This window comes from Brachycentrus maculatus, unplaced genomic scaffold, assembly GCF_059751285.1.
Source record: "Brachycentrus maculatus isolate JH-2025_06_01 unplaced genomic scaffold, ASM5975128v1 h1tg000050l, whole genome shotgun sequence".
Classification (NCBI taxonomy): Eukaryota; Metazoa; Arthropoda; class Insecta; order Trichoptera; family Brachycentridae; genus Brachycentrus; species Brachycentrus maculatus.
In genome coordinates, this window is record NW_028280804.1 from 3,492,966 (window position 1) to 3,517,036 (window position 24,071).

General features: G+C 31.6%; 2 protein-coding genes across 3 annotated transcripts in view; one reads left to right on the plus strand and one right to left on the minus strand.

Annotated features, from left to right (window-relative positions):
- Positions 1–23,722, plus strand: LOC148312125 (uncharacterized). 2 transcript variants are annotated; one of them, XM_088277937.1, is made up of 2 exons: positions 1–405; positions 21,886–22,197. In XM_088277937.1, exons 1-2 carry the CDS (start codon positions 66–68, stop codon positions 22,155–22,157), a joined length of 612 nt encoding a protein of 203 aa, XP_088134063.1. In that variant the 5' UTR covers positions 1–65; the 3' UTR covers positions 22,158–22,197. The 2 variants fall into 2 exon arrangements, with proteins under 2 accessions (XP_088134063.1, XP_088134062.1); XM_088277936.1 differs by lacking the exon at positions 1–405 and adding an exon at positions 12,505–13,542 and having other exon boundaries at positions 21,886–23,722.
- Positions 23,717–24,071, minus strand: part of LOC148312126 (U3 small nucleolar RNA-associated protein 25 homolog) — a 7,312-nt gene continuing 6,957 nt past the window's right edge. Inside the window, exon 8 of the mRNA XM_088277932.1 lies at positions 23,717–23,941. Within this exon, the coding sequence (XP_088134058.1) occupies positions 23,777–23,941 (165 nt within the window). The 3' untranslated portion in view covers positions 23,717–23,776. The remainder of the gene's footprint in view (positions 23,942–24,071) is intronic.

The window sequence follows — 24,071 nt, forward strand, 5'->3', positions numbered from 1 at the left end:
AGACAAAAAGTGAAATTTGGTGTCGATTTTTAGAGCAATAGTATTGAGACTTTTTACTGTCCAAAATGATGCGCAGTGTCGGTATCTTATCTCCCCCCAAGAGTCCCGACGGTCGCCACGGGACTCCTCAAGATGAAGAGCCCGAGGAGACGTTCGCCACCAGAGCCAAGGAGCAGCAGGCCGAGGCCAAGGTGGCCAGCAAGTTCGTGAGGGTTCTGACCGTCCTGGCGTACGTCCTGTCCGTGTCCATGGCCGCGATCTTGTTGTCCCTGTACTACGTGTTGGTATGGGACCCCCCGAAGGTCTCTAATGACCCCGATAGCCCCATGGCGTTCAGAGATGTTAGATTCAACATGACGGACCAACTTGAATTCAACAATATTACATACGCCGATGATATCGATGGTATGTAGCAAAACGAATATTAACGTCTATTTGTTAAAAAAAAAATATTATTTTATTTTATTATTTTATTTTATTCGGTTTCTCATGTTAATAGTGTCAAATATTATTTATAGATATGGCGTTTAATTTGTAGAATTCCATTTTAATTTATGTATTAAATATTAAAATTAAACATTGATTTTTAGAGTTTACTAAATTGTATGTTTTATTAGATTTATATTATCCACTGACACTTCGTGATGGAATTGTATTTTTAATATATTATTAGATTAAAACCAACATTTTTAGCTTTTCCACTTTATTTAAATAAAATAAAGTGGAAATATAAAATAAAGTGGAAAAGCTAAAAATATTGGTTTTAATCTAATAATATATTGTATGTTTTATTATAAAAACACATAAAAATAAAATTTGCGAAAATTGTTATGCTTTGTTATGGCATTTTTAAACTATTGTACAGTATGTATATTTTAAATATTGAAAGCATTAACTTTGTGGATCATAGTGATATATTATTTTGAGAAATAAAAATACTTTGTTTTTTGATCCACTCACATTTTTATTAACAACCAACTAGTTTCGGCAACAACCTGTTGCCCTCTTCAGAGTTCAATTCAGGGAAACTAGTTGGTTGTTAATAAAAATTTGCGTGGATCAAAAAACAAAGTCTTTTTATTTCTCAAAATAATATATTGTACAGTAGTTTGAAAATTAGTCGTGCGAAACAAATGTAACAAATTTTATTTTTACGTGTTTTAATTATAAAATACAATTAATTAAACTCTAAAAATCAGTGTTTGATTTGTTAATTTAATATATAAAGTCTTGAATATTATTAAGTGACGCATTTCAGTTCAATATTCAATAATCTTGATATTTAATATTGAACAGAGTTTTTTTTATATTCAATGCGTACTATTTTTTGTAATAAAAAATCTTATTACGTCAATTCTTTAAGTGGATATAAGGAAAAATATTTTCTTTGGCGTCCAACTATTACGCTTTTCCGAAAGGGTTGAGTATAAACTCTATCTACTCATGAATAAATCAACATATAATATGGCTCCAGAGTATCGAAAAGAGCTGGATATTCCAGACGAATTGGTTGATAGACCCCTCAAGCTTCGATGATCGGCTATTATAACTATGGGCAATGTGATCTTACCAGGTCGCTAAGTTTAGCATGTACGTAGCTGTTAAACAAAGCTGTAATAAAGTATGAAATATAATAATAATAAAACCCTTATACGCACCCCAATGGTGCATAGGGCACTGCTTCATATAAACGCAGTGTTGTCTTGATCGTTTACACATGAAGGAAAGGTGATCAGCCCTCCGCTTCAGGTACCAGTCCAGGTTAATATTGAATAAATATTACAGTGAAAAAATCACTTATATTTATTTGACCCCCTCTGGGAATCGAACCCGGGACCTCCAGAACGGTAGCCGAGCGCGCTGACCATTACACTACGGAGGCGGACAAAGCCAAAAGACAAAAATGAAATATAATATAAACAATCTACCTAGAAACTAATACATGGGTAAAAAAAAACAGATAAAATGACACAAAATCACTGCCGATTACACAAAAAGTAATAAAGAAGCCTTACTACTAATCTCATTAACTAAAGTATCATGAATATTTGAATAAATGTTGTTTTTTTTCTCGGTCATTCCCTGCTTCTATTGCCAACCAACCATCAACACACCTTTCTTATTTTTATCGATAGTGCTTAGCTCAGCCTTGATTTATTTCCTTGTATGACCATTCAAGCTTCTAGCATACATCGTTTTGTTATATGTTGTACTAAACTTTCAATGTAATAATCTCACTTTTGCACTGTTTTCTGATCAGATATAATATACTTTTATCATTAACGTTTTGGTACCTACGCACATGTTTTCTTTTTAACCTTATCCTCCCGAAATGGTGTGTAGGGCACTGATTCATATTGACGCAGTGTTATATTTATCGTCATTTATGCGTAGAAAGGTGATCTTTATATCGTATGCTTCATGTACCAGCCCAAGATAAATACTCGTATTAAATAAATATATTAGAGTGAAAATCGAAAATGTTTATTTTATTGAAAAAAAGTTAAACACTTGGTTAATACAAATTATTGAGTTTTATTTCATTATGCACGACTAGTTTCGAAAACTACAGATGTTTTCATCTACAAGTAAAAAGTAAAACTACTCGTGTGTAATGAAATAAAACTCATTAAGTGGTGATTTAAAAAAAATAATCAAACTGTCATTCCATAAAATTAATGCCGAATCAATAAATAATATAATACTTATTTTAATTCCTCCCTGGAATCGAACATAGGGTCTCCAGCACATGCACCTAATACGTACACAATATATAATATACAATATAGGTACAATATAAAAGGTTATCGCAGAGGAAACCTACCTAATATCTGAAAATCGCGAAGCCCTATCACGGCTAATCCAAAGTAACAGAATTCAGAAGTACCCACTGGTCATGTTAAAAATATCATTTGAAGTATTCGGACTCTCAAAATACAATACGTCGAATAAACGAACTGTATCCGATGATGTGTGATGTATCACAAATGAATTGATACAAATAATATTATGCTTGAGCCGAGATGTTCAGGATAACTTGGCGAATGGCCCGGTAATAGAACCGGATTAAATTTGACTTATTTAACATTATTATCTTACTTTTCTAATCTCTTCTTCTTATTTGCTCCATCTCAATTTATCGTATTTGTATACTGTTGGAGTCAGCTCTCCTCGTCCTCAGGTTAAAAGTCCTTATATCTTGGGTAAATTCACCTAGGTCGTGCCTTCGAATCATAATTTCTTCCTGCAACATCCAAGAGTTATATGAACTTCCTCTAGAGTTATATGAACTTCCTCCAGACGTTATTCGAGGAAGATCCACGACGAGTTATTTTTTTAATAATCTTAGTTATTTAACCATCTCCCTAAAAAGATTCCTTATAAATTTTTGCAAGCACTTGAATTATATTAGACATTTCAATACACCTGATTTCTTCTTCTTTTTCTAGATCCTAAGGATCTGTTTGTGCTTCCGCTTGTAGCTCTTAGGATGTTGACTCCCAGCTATCTTTCCACCTTTTTGGAGGTCTGCCTGGGGGTCTTCGTCCTTCAGAGATTCCTTGAAGGGCGACACGTGGAAGTCTGTCATCTGACATTCTGTTTACATGATCATTCCAGAATCGCCTTCGTTGTCCCCACCTCACGATATACTCCGTCTTACACATGCTCCGAATGTCAGTATTTCTTACTCGGTCTCGCAATGTGTTTCCGGTTATGGATCGGAGAGCCTTCATCTCGGAGGTTCGAAGTTATCTTACTCGATTATTATCTTACTTTTCAAATCTCTTCTTCTTCCTGGCTCCATCCCAACTTATCGTCTTTGTATGCTGTTGGGGTCAGCTCTCCTCGCCCTTAGGTTAAAAATTTTCTTTCTGCAGCATGCAAGAGTTCTTTGATCTTCCTCTAGATATGTTTTATTTTAGGAAGATCCACGATGATTTATTTTCTTAATCATTTTAGTTTTTAAACCATTTCCCTAGATTTTCGCTAAGAATATGAATTATAGTAACCGTTTCAAAACACTTGATTAAGATACATATTCTTTTAAAATTAATTTTGTAACTTGGTAGATACCATTATTTCTTATCTATTGTGACACGCGTTGCGATGCATTCCGCGTCATTTTCAAATACCGTATTTGAATACCTAACGTGTTTCAAAGTTATGCAAAATGCATCGAAGCTCGAGTCGTAATAGATTTTTAGAAATAGAGGCATTTAATAAGTGAAATTTAAATTTAAAATAAATTAATATTTCAACAAAGTGACTGCCGAATCAATTTATAAAATTAGACGCTCTTGTTCGATTATCCGCATTTATGATCGCGTAGTTTCATGCCTCCATACCATTTTGTGATTCAGCATTAATTTTGTGAAACAACATCGTGTTAATCAACATCGACTTAAATGCACAAATGAAACAAATAAATACGACTACCTTTGAGTTAATTTAAAGAAACACGACTAGTTTCGAGAACTACAGGTGTTCTCATTGACAGGTGAAAATACTAACTGAAAATATGATGTTTGTTTTCTCCTGGTGATAGAACATCTTTAATTCTCGAAACTAGTCGAGTTATTATTGTTTTCAACTAAATTCAATGAGTAAAAGTAAGTTGGATGGGTGTATTCAGGTAAAGAATATCAATTAATTAGAGAAATTTTAAATATAATCGTAAAATGAGGGTTCCTCTCGAATGTTACTCTCAATACTTAATTTGGAGTTTTTTTTAAATATTTATCTTAGATAACGTCTAAATTTATACTGAGTAATATAAAAATAGTTGGCATTATTATTTTTAAACCGGATCCAGCTCTGTTCATAATTGTAAGATATTTTTCCGGGATATACAGTCATTGTTTTAAAGTCAAAATTCAGGAATTCAAAGAATGTTTCCTATGATAAATTTAGTTCTGTTAAACGCCAAATTCTTACTCATTTGCGTTGAAACATTTACTATGGTAATAAGTAATAAATAAAATTTACGTACAAATTTTGTATATTTTAGGATACTTATTATAGACAGAATGATACCTTAATATGAACCCAATATTTAATATTCACTTACATACTTGTATAAGAGAAAAACTTAATAAAGTTAAAAGCAACCAGCATTTTTATTATTGGATTCTTTATTAATTTAATTTGATAACATTGCTTGGTATTCGCAATACTCTTGGGAGTTGATACAGTATAATCAAATCAAATTAAGTGAGTCGTTTTGATAATAATAATATATGATGGTATTGATCTATAAAAATGATAATTTTTCAAAATCAAAACGCTTTTTTCAAATATACATAACATATTTAAAACAGCTATTAAAATATGAACACCTTGACTATCTTAAAAGTATATTTTTAATTGGTGGAAAGCTTCAGATTATAGCAATTAGCCCGCCAATACAAATTTATATTCAGTACAATCAAACATTATGGAAGTTAAATGAATAAATATGTATTTTGAGTTGCATAAAAATGTCGTTATTTTTTAATTAATATCCCAAAAATATTGTTTTAAAAACGGGAAAATCTCCTAAATGTTGCTTTTATTGAGCACTGCGCAAAATTTTTAAATCACATTTTCATATGGTGTACGGAGTGCGTGGAAGTTTTTGGTATCGTAAGGGAAGGGTAATTATCTATAACCTAACTATGAGTATTTCAATGTTTTAGAATTAGTACATAAACCCTGATGATGACAAGGTTCTTGTTGAAACCGGTTGGAAAAAGTGTACCAATAAAAAGTGGTTAAAACAAAGTTGTTTTATTTTATAAAGATATTGAATCTGCTATCACGTATACTTACCTAAATATGTCTTTGTTTTGCATTGAAAGGTGCATTTTTCTTGACACTCACCACTCATGCATGGTTAGCGCGATGTGAAACATAAAAACTGATAGTTTTATGACTCCACCGCGGAATCTGCGGTTCATCATTGCTACCAGATACGCATTAAAATATCAGAAATAGCCGACGGAAATATTGCATCGGATGGTCCGGCCAAATACCGAGGATATTCCATCAATTTAACGGCCCCACGCTCACCATACTCAGACGCCTGTGTGTGTTAGCGGTTAGAACAAATAAATTGAGATATCTTCTTTTGAGAATGTTTACTTTACATCCTTCTTTTAAAAACATGAATTATCGTATCTGAGGAACTAGCTGTCAATGCTTGAGGTATACAATTTTGTATTTTTAAATGAAATATGGGGAATTGTGCGGGAATCGTTTTAAGAAGTGGTTGTTGTTCACAACGTTTTTTTGTTGTTATTGCTGTAAAGTTCAGTTACATTATTTATTATTTCGCCATTCACTATGTGACAAGACATGATTAAATTATGAATAAAACTTTTCTTGAATGTTTTTCGCAGATACTTTGGCACATTTTATAAACTTTATAAAATATAACAACTTTGTTTTAACCACTTTTTATTGGTACACTTAATCCGATCGGTTTCGCCAAGAACCTTGTCATCATCAGGGTTTAAGTACTAAATTCCGAAACATTTAAATACCTACTCATAAGGTAATTAACTATGAGTATGTAAATGTTTTAGAATTTAGTACATAAACCCTAATGATGACATGGTTCTTGTCGAAACCGGTTGGATAAAGTGTACCAATAAAAAGTGGTTAAAACAAAGTTGTTTTATTTTATAAGGTTTTTAAATACACTTGATTTTTACCACTTGAGTATTAAACTGTTACGATTAGTATTGGAAATATCTATAGCTTCCAAAACTAGTTGTAAGAATAAATATAGTATTATATGTGTCTCAACTTGAGATTAATTATCTACTGTTTTTATACTTAAGATAGAAATCTGAGTATCCCAGGGCTTATGACTTGGCATTTGGCCGTCCTTCATGTGGAAACGATCAAGATAACACTGCGTTTATATAAAGCAGTGCCCTATGCACCATTGGGGTACGGTAAGGGTTTAAAAAAAATATACATTCTCCGTTAAAAGGTGAATAATCCAGTATGTAAAATAATCCGGTTGGGAATTTATATACATCTAAATAAAAGGGTCTCTACTATATAAAATCTTTCTCAAACCACCCATATATGGATCCACTGAGCTCATACATAAAGCGTCGTGAGATTTATATACATATCGCTCACTCCTTTTAACAACGTTATATATCAAAAATCGTCCATTTTCAGTTGTGCATGCTCAGAAAATGTATTATATCCCAGCAAAAGCGGCATATTTATAATTTGATATTTACTCGCTACAGGGCAGAAAGTGTTTTTTTGCAAGAAAATGTATTGTTTAATTATTTTTTTAAATAAACTAAATATTTTTTCAATGGAGAAAAATCATTCATGTTTTACCTTAAAAGATCTGTTGTACAGTAAAAAGTTCAAAAAGTGGCATGATATTTATTTTTAATACATTTTATTATATTTTTAAACTTTAAAAACGATCTCCTGAAAAATTAAGTTTTTTTTTAATATGACGTTCCTGAAAGTGGTGAGCGATATATGTATGAGTTCCAATAATTTGAGAAGTGTAGTTGTCAATCATGAGTAGAATGGTGAATGTTATACAGGTCATAAGTCTGTATAACATTCACCCAGACTTCCATATTCTTCTTCATCTTTGTTAAGATGTCAAAATGTAATGTTTTAGAACTGCCTTATACTGTGTAATGACACATTCGGTGATGAATTATTAGGTTCTATGTATTTCGTATTATAATGCAGAGATCAAATGTGTAATCGGATACAGAAGTAAACAGCATTACATTATGTTGACAAATTAATCTATTAGATTTGAACATAACAAGAGGGAAAAAATCATAAAATGTTATCATAATGGTTTGCCCTATTTTATACATTATGACAAAAATAAAATAAGTCGGATTATGGTTTTTATTAATAATAAAAGCTTTAAAGCTGTGAGCACAAGACACATATTGTATACTGAACTCCCCATTTACACGGTTAATACGTTTCATGAGATACCATGTAAAAAAAGTAGACTAAAATTTAAAAAGGTTCATTGTTTGCCTTGTATTAAAATCAATACATATAACAAAATCGAAATCGAAAAATAAAACTTGGTTTTACTAATTGAATGTAATTTTTATTTGAAAAATACTGTTAAAAAACGTAACAATTTTTTTCACTCAGCCCATTTCCGCAAAGCACAGAGTTGTTAGTATATGCGAGGGATGTAGAAAATTCAAAATTATAGTTATGGATTATTAATTGAATTTTCGATATTTTTTTCTCATTTTTACTCTTAATAAAACGAAATAAATCACTTTTTTTGATGACAGTTGTAGACGTCTTTACCAAAACGTTACATTTTCATTTTAAATGTTTTTAAGTAACCAAGAACCTTATAAAATTGTTACCTTTTGGTGCGATTCAATGATTTTATAATGATTCAGGAAACATTTTTTTTACCACTTGAGTTTATTTATGACTACTAGTTTCGTGTTTTATATTAGTTTAACACATGATTGGTCACGTTTTGTCGCAACTTTAATTAAGATTTCGATATAATACAGTAAACAGAACAGATTTGCATTCAAATAATTTTTTATGCAATATTGGAAGTGTAACTTTTGGGTAAAGACCTCCACAATTGCGACCATGGGTTTCTGTGTATCTCATTGTATTATTGTGTGATAAGTGATTTACTTACTAATCAGAACTTAAATGGTTAGCCCCTGAATGCTTAGACTTCCATATTTTTCTTATATAAATAGACAATAGATGCTTCATCTCAGTTGAGATACTTAGCATGTATAATTTAAAAACTTAATTAACCTTGTGGCACATTTTATAAACTTTATAAAATTAATTAACTTTGTTTTCACCACTTTTTTTATTAATACAACTTAACCTACCGGTTTCGACTGAACTTTGTCATCATAAGGGTTTATTTTAAATCAAAAACATTAAAAACATTAAAATACTCTCACCAAAAACTTCCACACACTCCACAAAAATCCTAAACATTTTTAATGTTTTTTATTTAAAATAAACCCTGATGATGACAAGGTATTGTCGAAACCAGTAGGTTAAATTGTATTAATAAAAAGAAGTGGTGAAAGCAAAGTTAATTAATTTTATAAAGTTTATAAAATGTGCCACAAAGTATCTGCGGAAAACATTCAAGAAATGTATAATTTAACATCAATGGTTTAAATAGTTTGGACTTCAAAGGAAAAATTATAATAAATAATAATAAAAACTAGTTTCAATACAAGATTATGGTGCTATTAAATATTCAAACAATCTTCTTCTTCTTCTTTGTCAGCTGTCTTTCCTCTGCTGGATGAAGGCTTCTTTTAATTTTTTCCAGACTTCTCTCGTTCGGGCTTTTTCAATCTACTTACTATCCTCGAAGGGTAGTAAGGATTGGCCCATCTTTTCTGGGGCCAATACAATATTATGAAAATTTTAATACAATATTATGAACATATATATGATACACTGAAAATTTTGAAAAAAACATCCTGTTATTTTGTACTACGCTCTATAAAAAACGTCAGTTTATATAAGTTCAATAACATTTGTGGGTATTCGGTCAGGAAAACAATCGGCTAGACGTAATCCAATAGTGAATAGATCAGCAAAAAGTATTTGTTAACGTTGCAAAGTGTTTTCGATCTGAAGGCAGCCATGATTGCGATGTCGTGAGGCCTCCATACCTCAAACAACGAGAAGGAAAATTTTGACGAACTGGAGCTGAATTAAGGAATAATACTTTTAACTATTTATAATATATAGATAGAGTGCTCCGATTTAATCTTAGAGCAACGATTACCAACATATCGCCTCCTGTAAGCAGAAATATCCTATCTGCAAATAAGGAAATTACACAGGAGAATCGATTAAACTTACGAAAGTTTGTCCCTACAATCATTATGTAGTATTTTATGTGCAAATAGCAATTTAATCTTTTATCATCTGAAATTAAATATTAATACTTGAAATACCTGTTGAAATTTAGTTAAAAAAATATATTTTTTTAAATGTTTTAGGCAGCATTTTCATTTTAGGCAGCATTTTAACATATTTTAAACACGTTAAAATCAATATATTTTTTCAATAAACGATATACGCGCAAAATACTCAGGATTAAGGTAATTTAATTATTTATTTTATACGATTATAGAGTCATTCAAGGATTGTAGACTCGCTCCAAAGAAAGCTTTCGAAGCATCCTGAAATAACTGAAACATCATGAAATTGTAATCAAGTAATCAAACTTTTACCGGATGCAAAATTTACCCTTAACGTTTGTTTATATTGCCGTCGGCTTTAAGTACGGAAACGGACAGACGAACTACCGTCCTTCCGTTAGAGGAAGTGCAGTGGTTTGTACACAACGTGGATTTGTTCATTATTAGTTGAAGTTACTAATAGTAATATGGTCTGTGAGAGCGGGTGCAGTATTATCAACAGTGCGCCAGTTGCGAATTCTTCCCAATTAAATAAATTTATACTATTTGTTTTTGAATGATTAAATATTTTAGGTTTTTAGTTGTTGGCATTTATTTTATTTAAACCACTTCGTAAGAATCCGAAACAGTTTGATTAATACCCAATATACATTAAATTGTAATTTTTATTTAAACGCAGGTAACATTAGATGTATTTTTTTTTTCTAGAAACATCGTTTTGCAAAAATATGTTTTTTTTCGAGATAAATATATGGTTTTGAAAATAAAATAGTTGTTGAGTGGTAAGGAGTAACAATTTGTTTTTTTTTTAAATACATAAGTATTCTTAAAAATAAATTATAATAAACGACTATATTCTAAAAAAATGGGCGTAGGGAGACGTGTGACGTGTGAATTTATTACGCATGTTATGCACTCTTTTTATTTTAAATTGAAAAAAATAATAATTTGAGAATGCAGGTTTTTTTTGACTACGTAAAAATTTTTTTCTAACCCTTATCTGCAATTAATAATGCGTAGGGTACTGCATTGTATCAAAGTAGTGTTATCTTGATCGTTAACAACATTATGGCAAGGTAATGCAATTCAAAATAAAATTACTTACCTTAAAACGATTTTAATGACGACAATCATAAGTTCTACTACGTATAACATTTAAGTTTTGTACTGACATTTCTAAGTGGAACCCTATTATTTATATAATTAAACAGCAACAGTATAAAAGTGAAAATAAAACTGTCAACAGTTTATTTCATTTATTATTATTTATTATACAGTATTATTGTATTGTAATATAAATCAAGGTTCAATTCGAAGTTTTCAAAAATTTTGCGTTTCATTTATATTTTATGATAGAAAAAAAGGAAACGGATGATGTTGGCTCGTAAAGTCATATAACTAGGAGACATTGAGATATATGTACGTTTTGTTATTTTGTGAAAATGATGCAGGCATTATATAAAACAAATACATAAGTATGTCATAAGGCAGATATCATAATAATGTTTGACGATTTCATCATTATGATGTCCACCTCGTACATACATACGAGTTTGTATAATGCCAGCATCATTGTCCAAATAACAACCAAATATGTCTCAATGTCTCCTTGTAATATGGCGTGACAAGCAAACAAATACGAAAGCTTTCATCGAATATTTGGCCATTAGTGGGAAAATAACTTGATGAAGGGAAAAGTATTCTTTATTAAAACTATTTGTGATATAAAATACCTTCTTTTTTACCAGTTGAAATTAAATTATCTTTACAAAGATATCTCAACATAAATGAGGAAAAATATGGAAGTTTCAACATATTTTTACTCATCTATTGTATATGAAAGGTACAACAAGGCTTATGACTTGTCATAGACTGGTTAAATGACAACTTTACACACGTGTAACATTTACGAATCTTCCCACGATTGACAACCACATTATTAAAAAATTTTGAACTCCTACATAAATAATAAATCTCATGATGCTTAACGTGTGAGTCCACTAGAACCATCTTTGGCTGGTTTTCAAGAAGCTTTTTTTAGCAGAAACCCTTTTATTTATTATCATTACGAGATTATAATAGCATTATTCACAGCTTTTTGGGAGAGTCCAAATCCTTGTTCATAGATCTGTATTTCTCCACTTTTTACATTTTGACATCTCAACAAATATGTAGAAGAATATGGAAGTCAGGCTTCTCCCAGTTTGTAAATAAAAATTTATTAAAACCGTCAAAATGTTAAATTATGTATTTTTATCCATATTAAATTGTGTACGTCCTAGAAAATGCAACATATATTTTTCTCCCATGAATTTGTAAAACTTATAAAAACAGGTTTCATGTAAAAGGCGGTTTTTAAATATATTTAATTTTTTATTAATAATTTCATGTAAATAGTTTGTTTTATTTAAAAAGTTTCATGTGAATACTTTACTCAATCTGTTTGGTATTTCATCTCGGACACGAATGCAACATAATAGTAACATGAAATTTATTTGTTGTTATTTGGAGCACTCGAAGTTCCGCGGTATATTAGGCGGGCTAGAAGGCAATTGCGCAACCCGTTTCGTCCATCTCGATATTGATTTTCTTTCGGGCGAACGGCTAGGCGAGTCCGCGGCAAATAAACAACATTTTCTCCGACAACTAACATTGACAAGTCCAAATTTACCGAACTGTCGATAAATCTCGCTTCGTTAACCTCTACACAAATAGTCGGTAACGGTAAAAGCTCCGTCATACCTCGTTAAGTGCGAAAGCTCGTTGTTTGACAGCCGCTAAGTTGTCGGGACACCACGTGCGGGGAAATATTCGTTCCCGTAAACAGTTAAACAGAAATGAGTTATTGCGAGAATGAAATATGAATTATTTTCGAAAAATAATTCCTAGAGACGCTCGGTGCGCCTTGTTGCGGTGAGAATGTGATCATTAAATCGGACTGAAATAGACCGAGGGCGGTCGGTTTCGATAAACATCCGACAGTGTAGTTGTTAACATTAAATTAATGTACTGCAGTATCGGCGCGGTTGTCTTTTGTATCGTTCGTTTTTATTGCCATAAAAATCTGAGTTTTAATGTAAAAAGTTGATGTGCAGTTCTGAAAGCTTCGCGGGTTTTCGGGCGCTGAAAAGTGCACAAGTGGATCGATCTGAGATAGTAGGTACCACGCGCTGAAAGTAGAGCATTTCAGCGTTGCGCTTTAGGGCTCAGTCGATGCTGAAAACTCCACTAGAAAGCTCTGCCTGAACCAAGATGAGTTGTAAATCGGTGCTGAATAATAGTATCCGTTCCGGAGGCGGTTCATTCCGTCAGAACAGCGTTCACGAGAAGCTGTACTCCACTCCGTCCACTGAAGAGAAAATCAAGTTCGCCGGAGATGAGTCCAAGGATCGGCTTTATGAGCCCAAACAGAACAAAAAGATGGTTCGGGTGGTGACCGTGATAATCTACGTATTCTCGGTGTCCTTGGCGGCTATAATGCTGTCCCTGTATTACGGGTTTTTCTGGAAAGCGCCTCCCTACTCGCCCACTAACGCTCCTCCGAGGCGGGCGCAGATCACAGACCATGTAACTAGTAACAAAACTGCGTGTAGTTGCGTAGGTCCCCACGGTAGGTGTCACCTCACGCGGCTTCCAGCACACCCCACACCCACCATCGCTCATCACACGCACACCCACACATCCCTCATCACACCCCACACCCACACATCCCTCGTCACACACCCCACATCCACACCCTTCACACTCACCAAACATTACTTATAATTTAATTTGGTTTCCTAGCACTTCGATATATATAGCGTTCGCGCCACACAATACGTAATCAATTAATATAATTAATTAATTTATTGATTGTTTTTATAAAACACATTTTTGGTATCACCTTTGTTTCTCGGCCAAAAGGCCACATATTTAACAACGTTTTCAATTTTGTACACTGTATTTTTTTATTAATAAATAAATTTAAAGTAGATTAAAAATATTGGAGCAAATATTAGTCCAATTTTTTCCGACACCTCCTCATAAGTCAATTAAAAACAAATCACATTAATAGTATTTTACAAGTAAAATGAAAAACAGAGCATTCAACTCATACTTGTGCAAACGTAGTAACGGCACTAACTAGTCACTGCGATATATTATGTAGGTACTTATAATGATTTTAACGAAAATAATATTTTTTACAGGAATGGCAAAGCCATTATTTTTAGAGGCTTGTCTGCAGGTAGGTTAGTAAGGGAAGGGAAGACAATTATGAAAAATACATCACAAACACCCAGACTAATTGAAAATAAATCTTTCTTGAATTTATTTGCAATTGGCGGGAATCAAACCCGCGACATCAGTAGACGCTTGGGTTCTTGATCCAAATTGAAATTGGGATCTTAAATGAAATCAATTTAAATATTGTTAAAAACGAAAATATCAATTTATAGAATAATTTTATAAATCATGGATATAATGGTGAATGTTACACACCATAGCCATGTTCATCTAATGTTGAAATAAATACATACACAGTAGTGAGAAAATATGTATACAAAAATAAAAATACAAATTTTAGAAGTGAATCAATGAACCTCTTCCATTAATAATTTTTATATCATAAATCAGAAGATATGATTTATGAAATAAAGATTATGTAAAAATAAAGGCTAAATTAATATCATTCTGTAAAAAATGGTAACAAAATGCATCGAAGGAAATGTGGGTCGAAGTTTCTCTTTCCGACGAATTCGTTCACCTTTAACCTAAATAATAGGGGCTTACCTACCTTTTCACGAAGGTATATTTTTTTGTGCTTTTAAACGTTAAAAAACTACAAACTGCATATCTTATATGATTTAAGTATACAGAATAATATTTTGTTGTTGTTTTTTTTGGGTCTCGTGTTAATAATGAATGCGTTATAACATATCGCTCTTTTCTTTCAACAACGTCATATATATTTAAAAAAAAAAAGATTTTTAGGAGGTCGTTTTTAAAGTTTAAAGATACAATAAAATGTATTAAAAATAAATGTGAAGCCACTTATTGAACTTTTTTCTGTGCAACAGATCTTTTTAAGAAAAACCTGAATGTTTTTTCCCCATTTAAAAAATATTGATAACATAAAAAAATAATTAAACAATCCTTTTCTTCAAAATGCAACAACACACTTTCTGCCCTGTAGCGGGTAAATATTAAGTTTAAAATATGCCGCTTTTGCTGGGATATAGTACATTTTCTGGGCATTCTGAAAACATGTACAAATGAAAACTGACGATATTTGATATATGGCGTTGTTGAGAGGAGTAAGCGATGGGTGAATTTTATTCTCAATTATTTTAAGAAATAAACATATCACTTTATATGAATTTATCATCGGTTTGACGGGTCTTTAGGCTTTATACTTCATACTCACATATACCCAGTGATGTGCTGCTAAAATTTTAGAACCGGCTCGTACCTTGGTGAACACTTAGAGATGCACTGAATATTCGGTAATTTTATCATTTTCAAGTTGAAGAGGAATATGGAAGTCTGGGCATTTACGGGGCTGACGACCGTCATCGGCTGGTTTATGTGATCACTTTACACACGTGTAACATTGACCAATTCCACCCATTATTGACAACCACACTACTCAAATTCTCGGAAGTTCTATATATATATGAACCAATTTAGAAACATTCTTCTTGAATCACTAGAACTTAATTAGATGCATCTATTGGTGAGATGAAAAGAAGCTTTTCATTGAGCAGAAACTTTTATATTAGTATAAAATAATTTGAAAAATAACTCCTATAATTGGAGATAATCCAGATTTGTGAACAAGTATTTGGACACACTCAAAATGTTCTTTATTTTGTCTCTAAGGGACACTCCCGCTGACCATCCAAGCAAACCTCCGATATTTAGTAATTTTAAATTCAAATGGGATATGCAAAAACTGAAAATACTTCTTCCTCTTATCCTCGTCCGCACTCAATGGCGCATATGGCACTGCATTAAATTAATGCCATTTTAAGTTGATAGTCACTAATATTTTATACTATTTTATTTGTCAAATATATGTGTACAAATACATACAAATGTACATTTATTTATAAATTCATTAACGTAATAAACGTTTTTTTTACAGACCCACCATAATTAACATATCGCTCATTTGGTGCAACAATGGTGTAATTACAATTTTAGAAATATTACAGGAGATGCCATTTAGACGTTGTAACAATAGAAATGGCGCCATTTTACTCAATTCTACAATGACACTCGCGCCATCTCGCAGCATTTCTCCACAAAATCAATTCAGTCGATGTTTCTCCCGATGTAAATTGTCTTTTCCCACATTTTGACTTATTAATTTGTTTTTAAAAAAATGTAATTACGCCATTGTTGCACCAAATGAGCGATATTATGTGTCTTGTCGTTGTTGTTCTTTTTTACAGTTTTTATCTATTTTTATACGAAGGCAAGGTGATCAGTCTTACGCCTACGTAAGATTTTTTTAATCACGCAAGAAAAGTAATGAAAATTAAAGAAATAAAGATCGTATCCGCACGTGTACTGTACGTTCTACTAAAAATATTATTATTACGTACCTACTAATAAAAAAATATTACCAATTTGATTCGCTGATTAAATGGAGATGAATTATCCAATAAGAAACGTGAGCTTAATAGCGAAGTGACTTACATATAAGTATAAATTTCATTACACGTTTGGGAGTATTTCAAGTACCTAAATGGTCTAATAGACAATACTTTATATGATTCTAATATCACTGGTAAACAAGTGGAGGCTTTTAATTATAAAAAAAATACTTTTGTTATTCATTATCTGTAAAGCGGAAAATCTGGCCTGGTATATATGTACTATCCAAGCGATAACTCTCCAAAGGAAAACTTTAACATCGTGAAATTCGCGCAGCTCTTTTCGTCTGGGATATTGAGGTTAACGATACGAGTATTTGTATTTTCATAATTTTAGTGCAACATACCTCAAAATATGAATTTGAAACATATTTTATTTTTATACTACAAACATTCTTAATTGCCTAAATCACTAAGCAATGTTTTGGTCCCGTGGTTAATGTCGCGTTTTCTGAATCAAAGTTTATAGGTTCGAACCCACTCTACCGCAATTTAATATTTTTTTATAAAAGGTCGATTAGGTTTAAGAACATAGTGTATAATTGAAAAACTATGTCTATTAAAAAAAAAAAAAAAATTAAAATCCATGTTTTTCGGTCGTTTCAAGAAAAATCTAAAAAAGTGTATTGAAGTCATAGAAAGACGATGTTTTATGAGCGCGTGCGTGCTGCAAAGGGTATATGGCCACTAGGGTACAAATAAAATTAAAAAGGCTTTTGTTCTTTGTCAGCTTGTATCTTTGCAACCGTACTACCTTGGCGCCGTAATTTGGTATCGTTGTGTAGAAGAAAAAAAACACTACTCATCACGCATGGTCACAAGATCAGATGGTGACGCTGACGTAGACGCCACGTACAATACAATCGGTGCGAAATTTAGCCTCGCATATGGTGTTCAAAGAATCATAGTTCGAGATAGCTCGACAAACGTACTGCCAAAATACTCCTCTTTAGACGTAGACAGATCGAATAATGGCTTATTTCATCTATACAGCGATGCCAAAGTAAGGTGCGCGTAGTACGAATGAAATGTTATAATCCATATTACTCTTGCATGTTTTCGTTAGATGTGATTTTAACAAGCAACCCCCCCGCATACTGACAGAAACGTAAGACGTTTCACGAACAGTAAAAATAACGTAATGACCCTCAAGTCTTCTGGGTGGGTAGCCTTCAGAGGGTGGACACTCCATGAGCTTTATTTAGAAATAGGGTAGAAAGATATGAAGAAAGCCGTACTATATTTCTGAAGTGATAATTTTTTTTCTCAAAAGAAAAGAGCGAATTCATTTATCTTTCTGAAAATTATAAAAAAAGGTTGTCAACAATACAATTATTTTAGACATACATTATAAAGTATGTTAAAATATTTTTAGACATACATTATAAAGTTTGTCCGCCTCCGTAGTGCAATGGTCAGCACGCTCGGCTACCGTTCTGGAGGTCCCGGGTTCGATTCCCAGGGGGGGGTCAAATAAATATTAGTGATTTTTTCACTGTAATATTTATTCAATACTACCCTGGACTGGTACCAGAAGCGGAGGGCTGATCAACTTTCCTTCATGTGTAAACGATCAAGATAACACTGCGTTTATATGAAGCAGTGCCCTATGCACCATTGGGGTGCGGATAAGGGTTTTATCATTATTATTATAAAGTAGGGTAAACAGGAGCATTAATGACACTCCCTAGATAATGTCCGGAGTTCAAATATAAACAATCGAATGCGAAATTTGCGTCGTGGAGTCGATTCCGCTAATTGCAAAATTAATTCTCGAGATATTAATTTTTAATTGGTCTGTGTTTTTATGGTGTATTTTTCATATCTACCTTTCATATGACTACGAGTATATATTACTTTTGTACCAGCAGACAAGTCTCTAAAATAGGGGTTTTACATGTTATTCCTTTTTTTTAAAGTGAATATTATCTAATATTAGACAAAAAAATAATTTGAGTTTACTCATTTTTGGTGCCATGAAAATACTGCGCATATTTACAACTTTGTCAACAAAAAAACTGGAAATTGAGATAAACTTTTTGATTTTCATATTTTATCTTGTTCGATGCTTATATGCGGGAACTCCAGTACGGTAGCTGAACGCGCTAATCATTGCACTACGGAGGCAGACAAATATTATTATTAATTAATTTAAAAAACCCTTATTCGCACCCCAATGGTGCATAGGGCACTGCTTCATATAAACGCAGTGTTATCTTGATCGTTTACACATGAAGGAAAGGTGATTAGCCCTACGCTTCAGGTACCAGTCCAGGGTAATATTGAATAAATATAACAGTGAAAAAATCACTTATATTTATTTGACCCCGGGACCTCCAGAACGGTAGCCGAGCGTGCTGACCATTGCACTACGGAGGCAGACAAATATTATTATTAATAAATCAAAATTATTATTAATATTATTACTAATAATTATTTTTGATTAAAGTTTTACTAGGTAATTACTGCTATTTTTAAAAATCTATTGTGACACGTGTTTCGATAGATACATTCCGCATCATTTTCGAACACCGTATGCGGGATTTTGTAAATGATTCGAAATGCATCGAAACACCTGTCACATTCGATTTTAAGGAATCGTGGTATATACCAAGTAAAACTTAAATAAAAAATCGATAGATATTATCATAAAGTGACTGCCGAATCAATTGATGAAACTAATATTTATTATTACTCCCTCCTGTTAATCGAACCCGCGGCTTCCAGCGACCAGCACAGTAGCTAAACGCGCTAACCATTATACTACAGAGGTGGACAATAATTGGAAAAAAAATTATGATTTTTTTTTTTTTTAATAAACAGGTTTCATATAAACTGAAGGTTAAATTACACTGTGAGCAATAAATTACATTTATATGATGAACGGTAACTTGTAAATTAACATTGTGTTACCAATCCGCTTAGAAAGGGTTCCAATCCGCTTAAAGTAGTGACCGGGGTCTTTACCCTGCTTACATTGTAAAATGACATAACTTTTAAAAAGCAACATACAGTAAAACCTCGATATAACGGACCTCTATTTAAAGAACTTCGGATTGAACGGACATTAAATTCGATCAGATGTAAAAAAATGTTATACGTCCTGTGAATATTATACACGGTTAAATTCAATACATGCCTAATGCTTAGATCTCAAACTTGTTTCAAGCGTTCAAATCAGAACAATCAATTTAAAAAAATGTTAACTGGATTTTTTGTTTGTTTTTTACAATATGTATGGAAAAAAATATGTCCGCCTCCGTAATGTAATGGTCAGCACGCTCGGCTACCGTTCTGGAGGTCCTGGGTTCGATTCCCAGAGGGGGGTCTAATAAATATAAGTGATTTTTTCTTAAGTGAATCTACTTAGTCCAAAAATGCAAAAAAAACGTACTACAAAAAAAAGTCCCTTACTGTGTTTCGAGTTTGGACAGCCGAGTAAGATCACATCTCGATGGTATAATAACATTTATTAACTATTCGTCGGATAACGAAGTTCAACTATACTGCACGTATTTTCGAAATATAATAGAGAGTTGATTATTTAAAAAAAACAACGAGCTTCAAAGTGATAACTCGATTCCTTTTTCAAAGCAGGAGTACCGAAAGCAAGCGCGTCGATATCAAATAGCAACGTCATTTCACGACGAGTGTCCGAAGGCAATAACTATAATTTTAGAGTTTTGTTTTGTTTATTTATATTAATTATTTATATTATTATTATTTCTGCTTTAACGGACACCCCCTCCCCCCAAACAGTCCGTTATATCGAGGATTTACTGTACTTGTATTAAATATCCCGTTTCAAATACTATATTACAGGGAATTATGACTCCCTTGTAAATAAATACGTAAACAATATCCATAGATTAGTTAAACTTAGTGTTTGACAGTTCGAAAATTCCATTAAGATGTGAAACGGCTGTCACTAATATAAATATTATTTTATTATTTGTATGTGTTCCTAGAAAAACATAGTATCAACTGGTTTCACTATACCTTCGGAGATAATTTCGATTTAATTATAAAAAAACTTTTCTGTGATTTTAATTATCTTCAAAACATGTTACATTTTAAATGAATCTTTGTCAACAACAAAAAAATCGAAAATTTGTAATTTTCGAGAAACAATTTGTTAATCTTACTTTGTTTTCTAAATAAATAGAATTTAATATATAAACTCAGTAAAGAAAAGTAAAACACCTGTTTTTATCCACTGATTGAAGAATCATTAATTAAATTCTTATTCTTCTTACATACTCGTATAATATAGTAACACTCAGTGCTTAGGTTTTATAAAAAATTGAATTAAAGTATTATTATTGAAATTATATATTATTTAAGCCCACAATAATGTACAACTAAAGTCTTAGTATTTTCAGATTTTTTTATGTGTGGTAGTTAAATTCTTTCTACTGTATATGCAAATATGCCAATTATTTTATCATCACTTGGGAAAATTCTTTAGAATCTGAATCCATTTAAACATAAAAATACAAATATCAAATATGGTTAAATATTCTATAAAAAATTCAATGAGTGAATTATTTTTTACAAAATGTTAAGTTACAAAAGTGTACAACCACTCATCAAGACTCAAGTATACGGTTTTGAGATGTAACCATCTCTTTGTTAGGACAATCTAGTGATGACACTAGAACACTATATTCCACTACCAAAGCACTATTCACCTATGCAAAATATTAATAACATGCGGGAGGAAAATCACATGCACACATGTAACTAACTCCTTTCAAGAACGTCATAAATAAAAAAACATGATTTTTCAGGAGAATGTTTTTAAAGTTTAAAAATAAAACACAATGTATTAAAAATAAATATCAAGCCACTTATTGAACTTTTTACTGTGCAACAGATCTTTTAGGTAAAACCTGAAGGTTTTTTCTCCATTTGAAAAATGTTTAGTTTATTTAAAAAAATAATTAAATACGTTTTTTCAAAATAAAAAAAAACAACACTTTCTGCCCTGTAGCGGGTAAATATTAAGTTAAAAATATGCCTCTTTTGCTGGGATAAAGTAAATTTTCTGGGCATTCTGAAAACATGCACAACTGAAAATTGACGATCTTTGATTTATTACGTTCTTGAAAGGGGAGTGAGTGATGTATGTTGGAGTAAAGATGGTATTGACAAAGAGACGAATGCGTCTCAAAACCGTTTGACTTAAATTTCTAAGTGACCACATACTTATGTAACTACCATAATATTTTGTTTAAATGTTAAAACGTGAATTCAAAAAGTCAATTTTTAGAATTAAAAAGTTATAATAATATAATGATTTATTTATATTTCAGATGGATACAGCCATACTACAATAGATCCATTAGTGGACTCTTCCACGTTTCCTTTCCAGTTGGACAACACATTCAAAGCTTTGAGCACCATGGAAGATGATGTGGTTCTTAGTACTCTAAACACTAGCTTCAACGACACAGACCAAACATCTACGCCTTCGGAAACTTCTACTTTTCTTACTAGCACAATAGAAAATATCAAACCTAACAGTCAATTGCTTAAAAAGATAGCTGAAAGCGTACGCAGTTCCAAAACTACCAATGATACTTAAATTATTACAAATGGGCAGAAGTGCAGGTGTGATCTCAAAATATAATGGAAAACATTTAAACATGTAAATTTATGTATGTTATATCCTTTCAGAATTAGCAATGACCAATTTAAATACTCATGTTATATTAAATAATTTTATATAGGATGTTACTTTCGTATATGTAAATTTTATGATGACTTTGTGAAGAGATACGTCAATTTCAAGAGATGGCTTTATTAGATGCTTGATGTTTTTAGAATAATAAAACATTTACATATTTTTATTATTGTTAAAAAAAAACATGATTTAATCTCTTTATCTACATATTCAAATTCAGGAGTCATCAGTTTTCATCACAAGCTCAAAATCCATCAAATAAAAAAAAAATTGTAAATTATATATGTATAAATATTTTTAAGAATGAACTGTTCTCACAATAGATAACTTAAATTTGTGATTTGAGGCCTATATTACCTTCACAGTATTCAACTATTCAAATGAAATAGGGTTCTCTCACTCAAAATGAAACACAATTTTTAGGTACTCTCTTTGAATTGAAAAAAAAACTTAATATTGTTTTCATTGAAAAAAATTCTTACAAAAAAAAAATAAAAATACAAAAGGGTAGTAATGTCATGCTACCGACTTCATACTTAGAATAAGGATAGCAAGCATTAGAGAAAGAACTATTCCTTACAAGAACAAATCAACCTGAATATTTGATAATTTTTGACTTATGATGACATCAAATTGACTCCATTCTAATTTCTCCTTCCTGGGGCACTTTCAAATACCCCAAGTTTAATTCTTTATGTATCCTTTCTTTCTTTACAAATTGTAAAAAATATAGTAAAATTGTATTATTGGCATTTATTTTATTTAAAATAAGTTTTTGATAATGGAAGAAATATTAAATTAGCTGATAGCGAGGGGCTCGATTCCAATCATATTGTGAGGTGATATTAACAAAATAAGTGGATTTTCTTCTAAGTACAATCCCAAAAATAATCCTTTTTCATATGGAAGCCCTCAGCATTACAAAAAAATAAACTGAGGCCTTCTAAAGGTGTAATATTTAGTAGTTTTCTAAGTTGTCGAATATATATATCAGCATGCATTTGACATTAGTTGTCGAGTATATATCATTGCGATTGAAGTCTAGATCCCCCTAGACACTTAAACTATAGTAAATATATACAAAAGTTTGAAAAGGGTGTTCTAAAATATCAACAACAAAATTTGCCTTCCTGAATATTTATTAATTTTGCAAATGGCTACATTCTTTTAAATGACGGGTAAAAAGAATTAAGTTACACAAATTTCATTACGGATGAAGTGAAAAGACCAATACGGCGCCGGATACTGATTATTGAATTTTATAAAATGGGTGTACTGAAATTTATTGCCAAATTGCCCAGTTTGATAATACTCCAAATAATTTAAGACTGTTACAAATGACACCATGAAGTTTTCCAACATTGAAAGTGCATTGCATCTCCATTTCACTGTTTAATAAATTATGCATAAATATCATCATTTTTCATCAAGTTGTCTGAGTGGATAAATAAAAGAATATATACAAATATAATTGCTGTTTTATTTCATTTTAGTAAATTTATTTTACAGTATAAATAGTTTTATTCTCCTGTCATAAACATGTGAACATTTTTGTCTGATTGACACATCTTAGCCGTTCTCTCTGAACTAATAACTGCCGCTAACTGCTGTAAGTCATACTTTGTGTAGAGAACGGTAACAGTCATGTTGCTTTCACTTCCACCATATTTATTTTGATTGGCTTCCTGTTAACAAAAATAAATCCATTAGAACATACCTTAATTTGTTATTAGCACTTAATCTTTACCATATCATTTCAAGAGATTTAATAAAATGTATGTGGTTTATTTTACTACCCCATAAACTTGAGGCTAA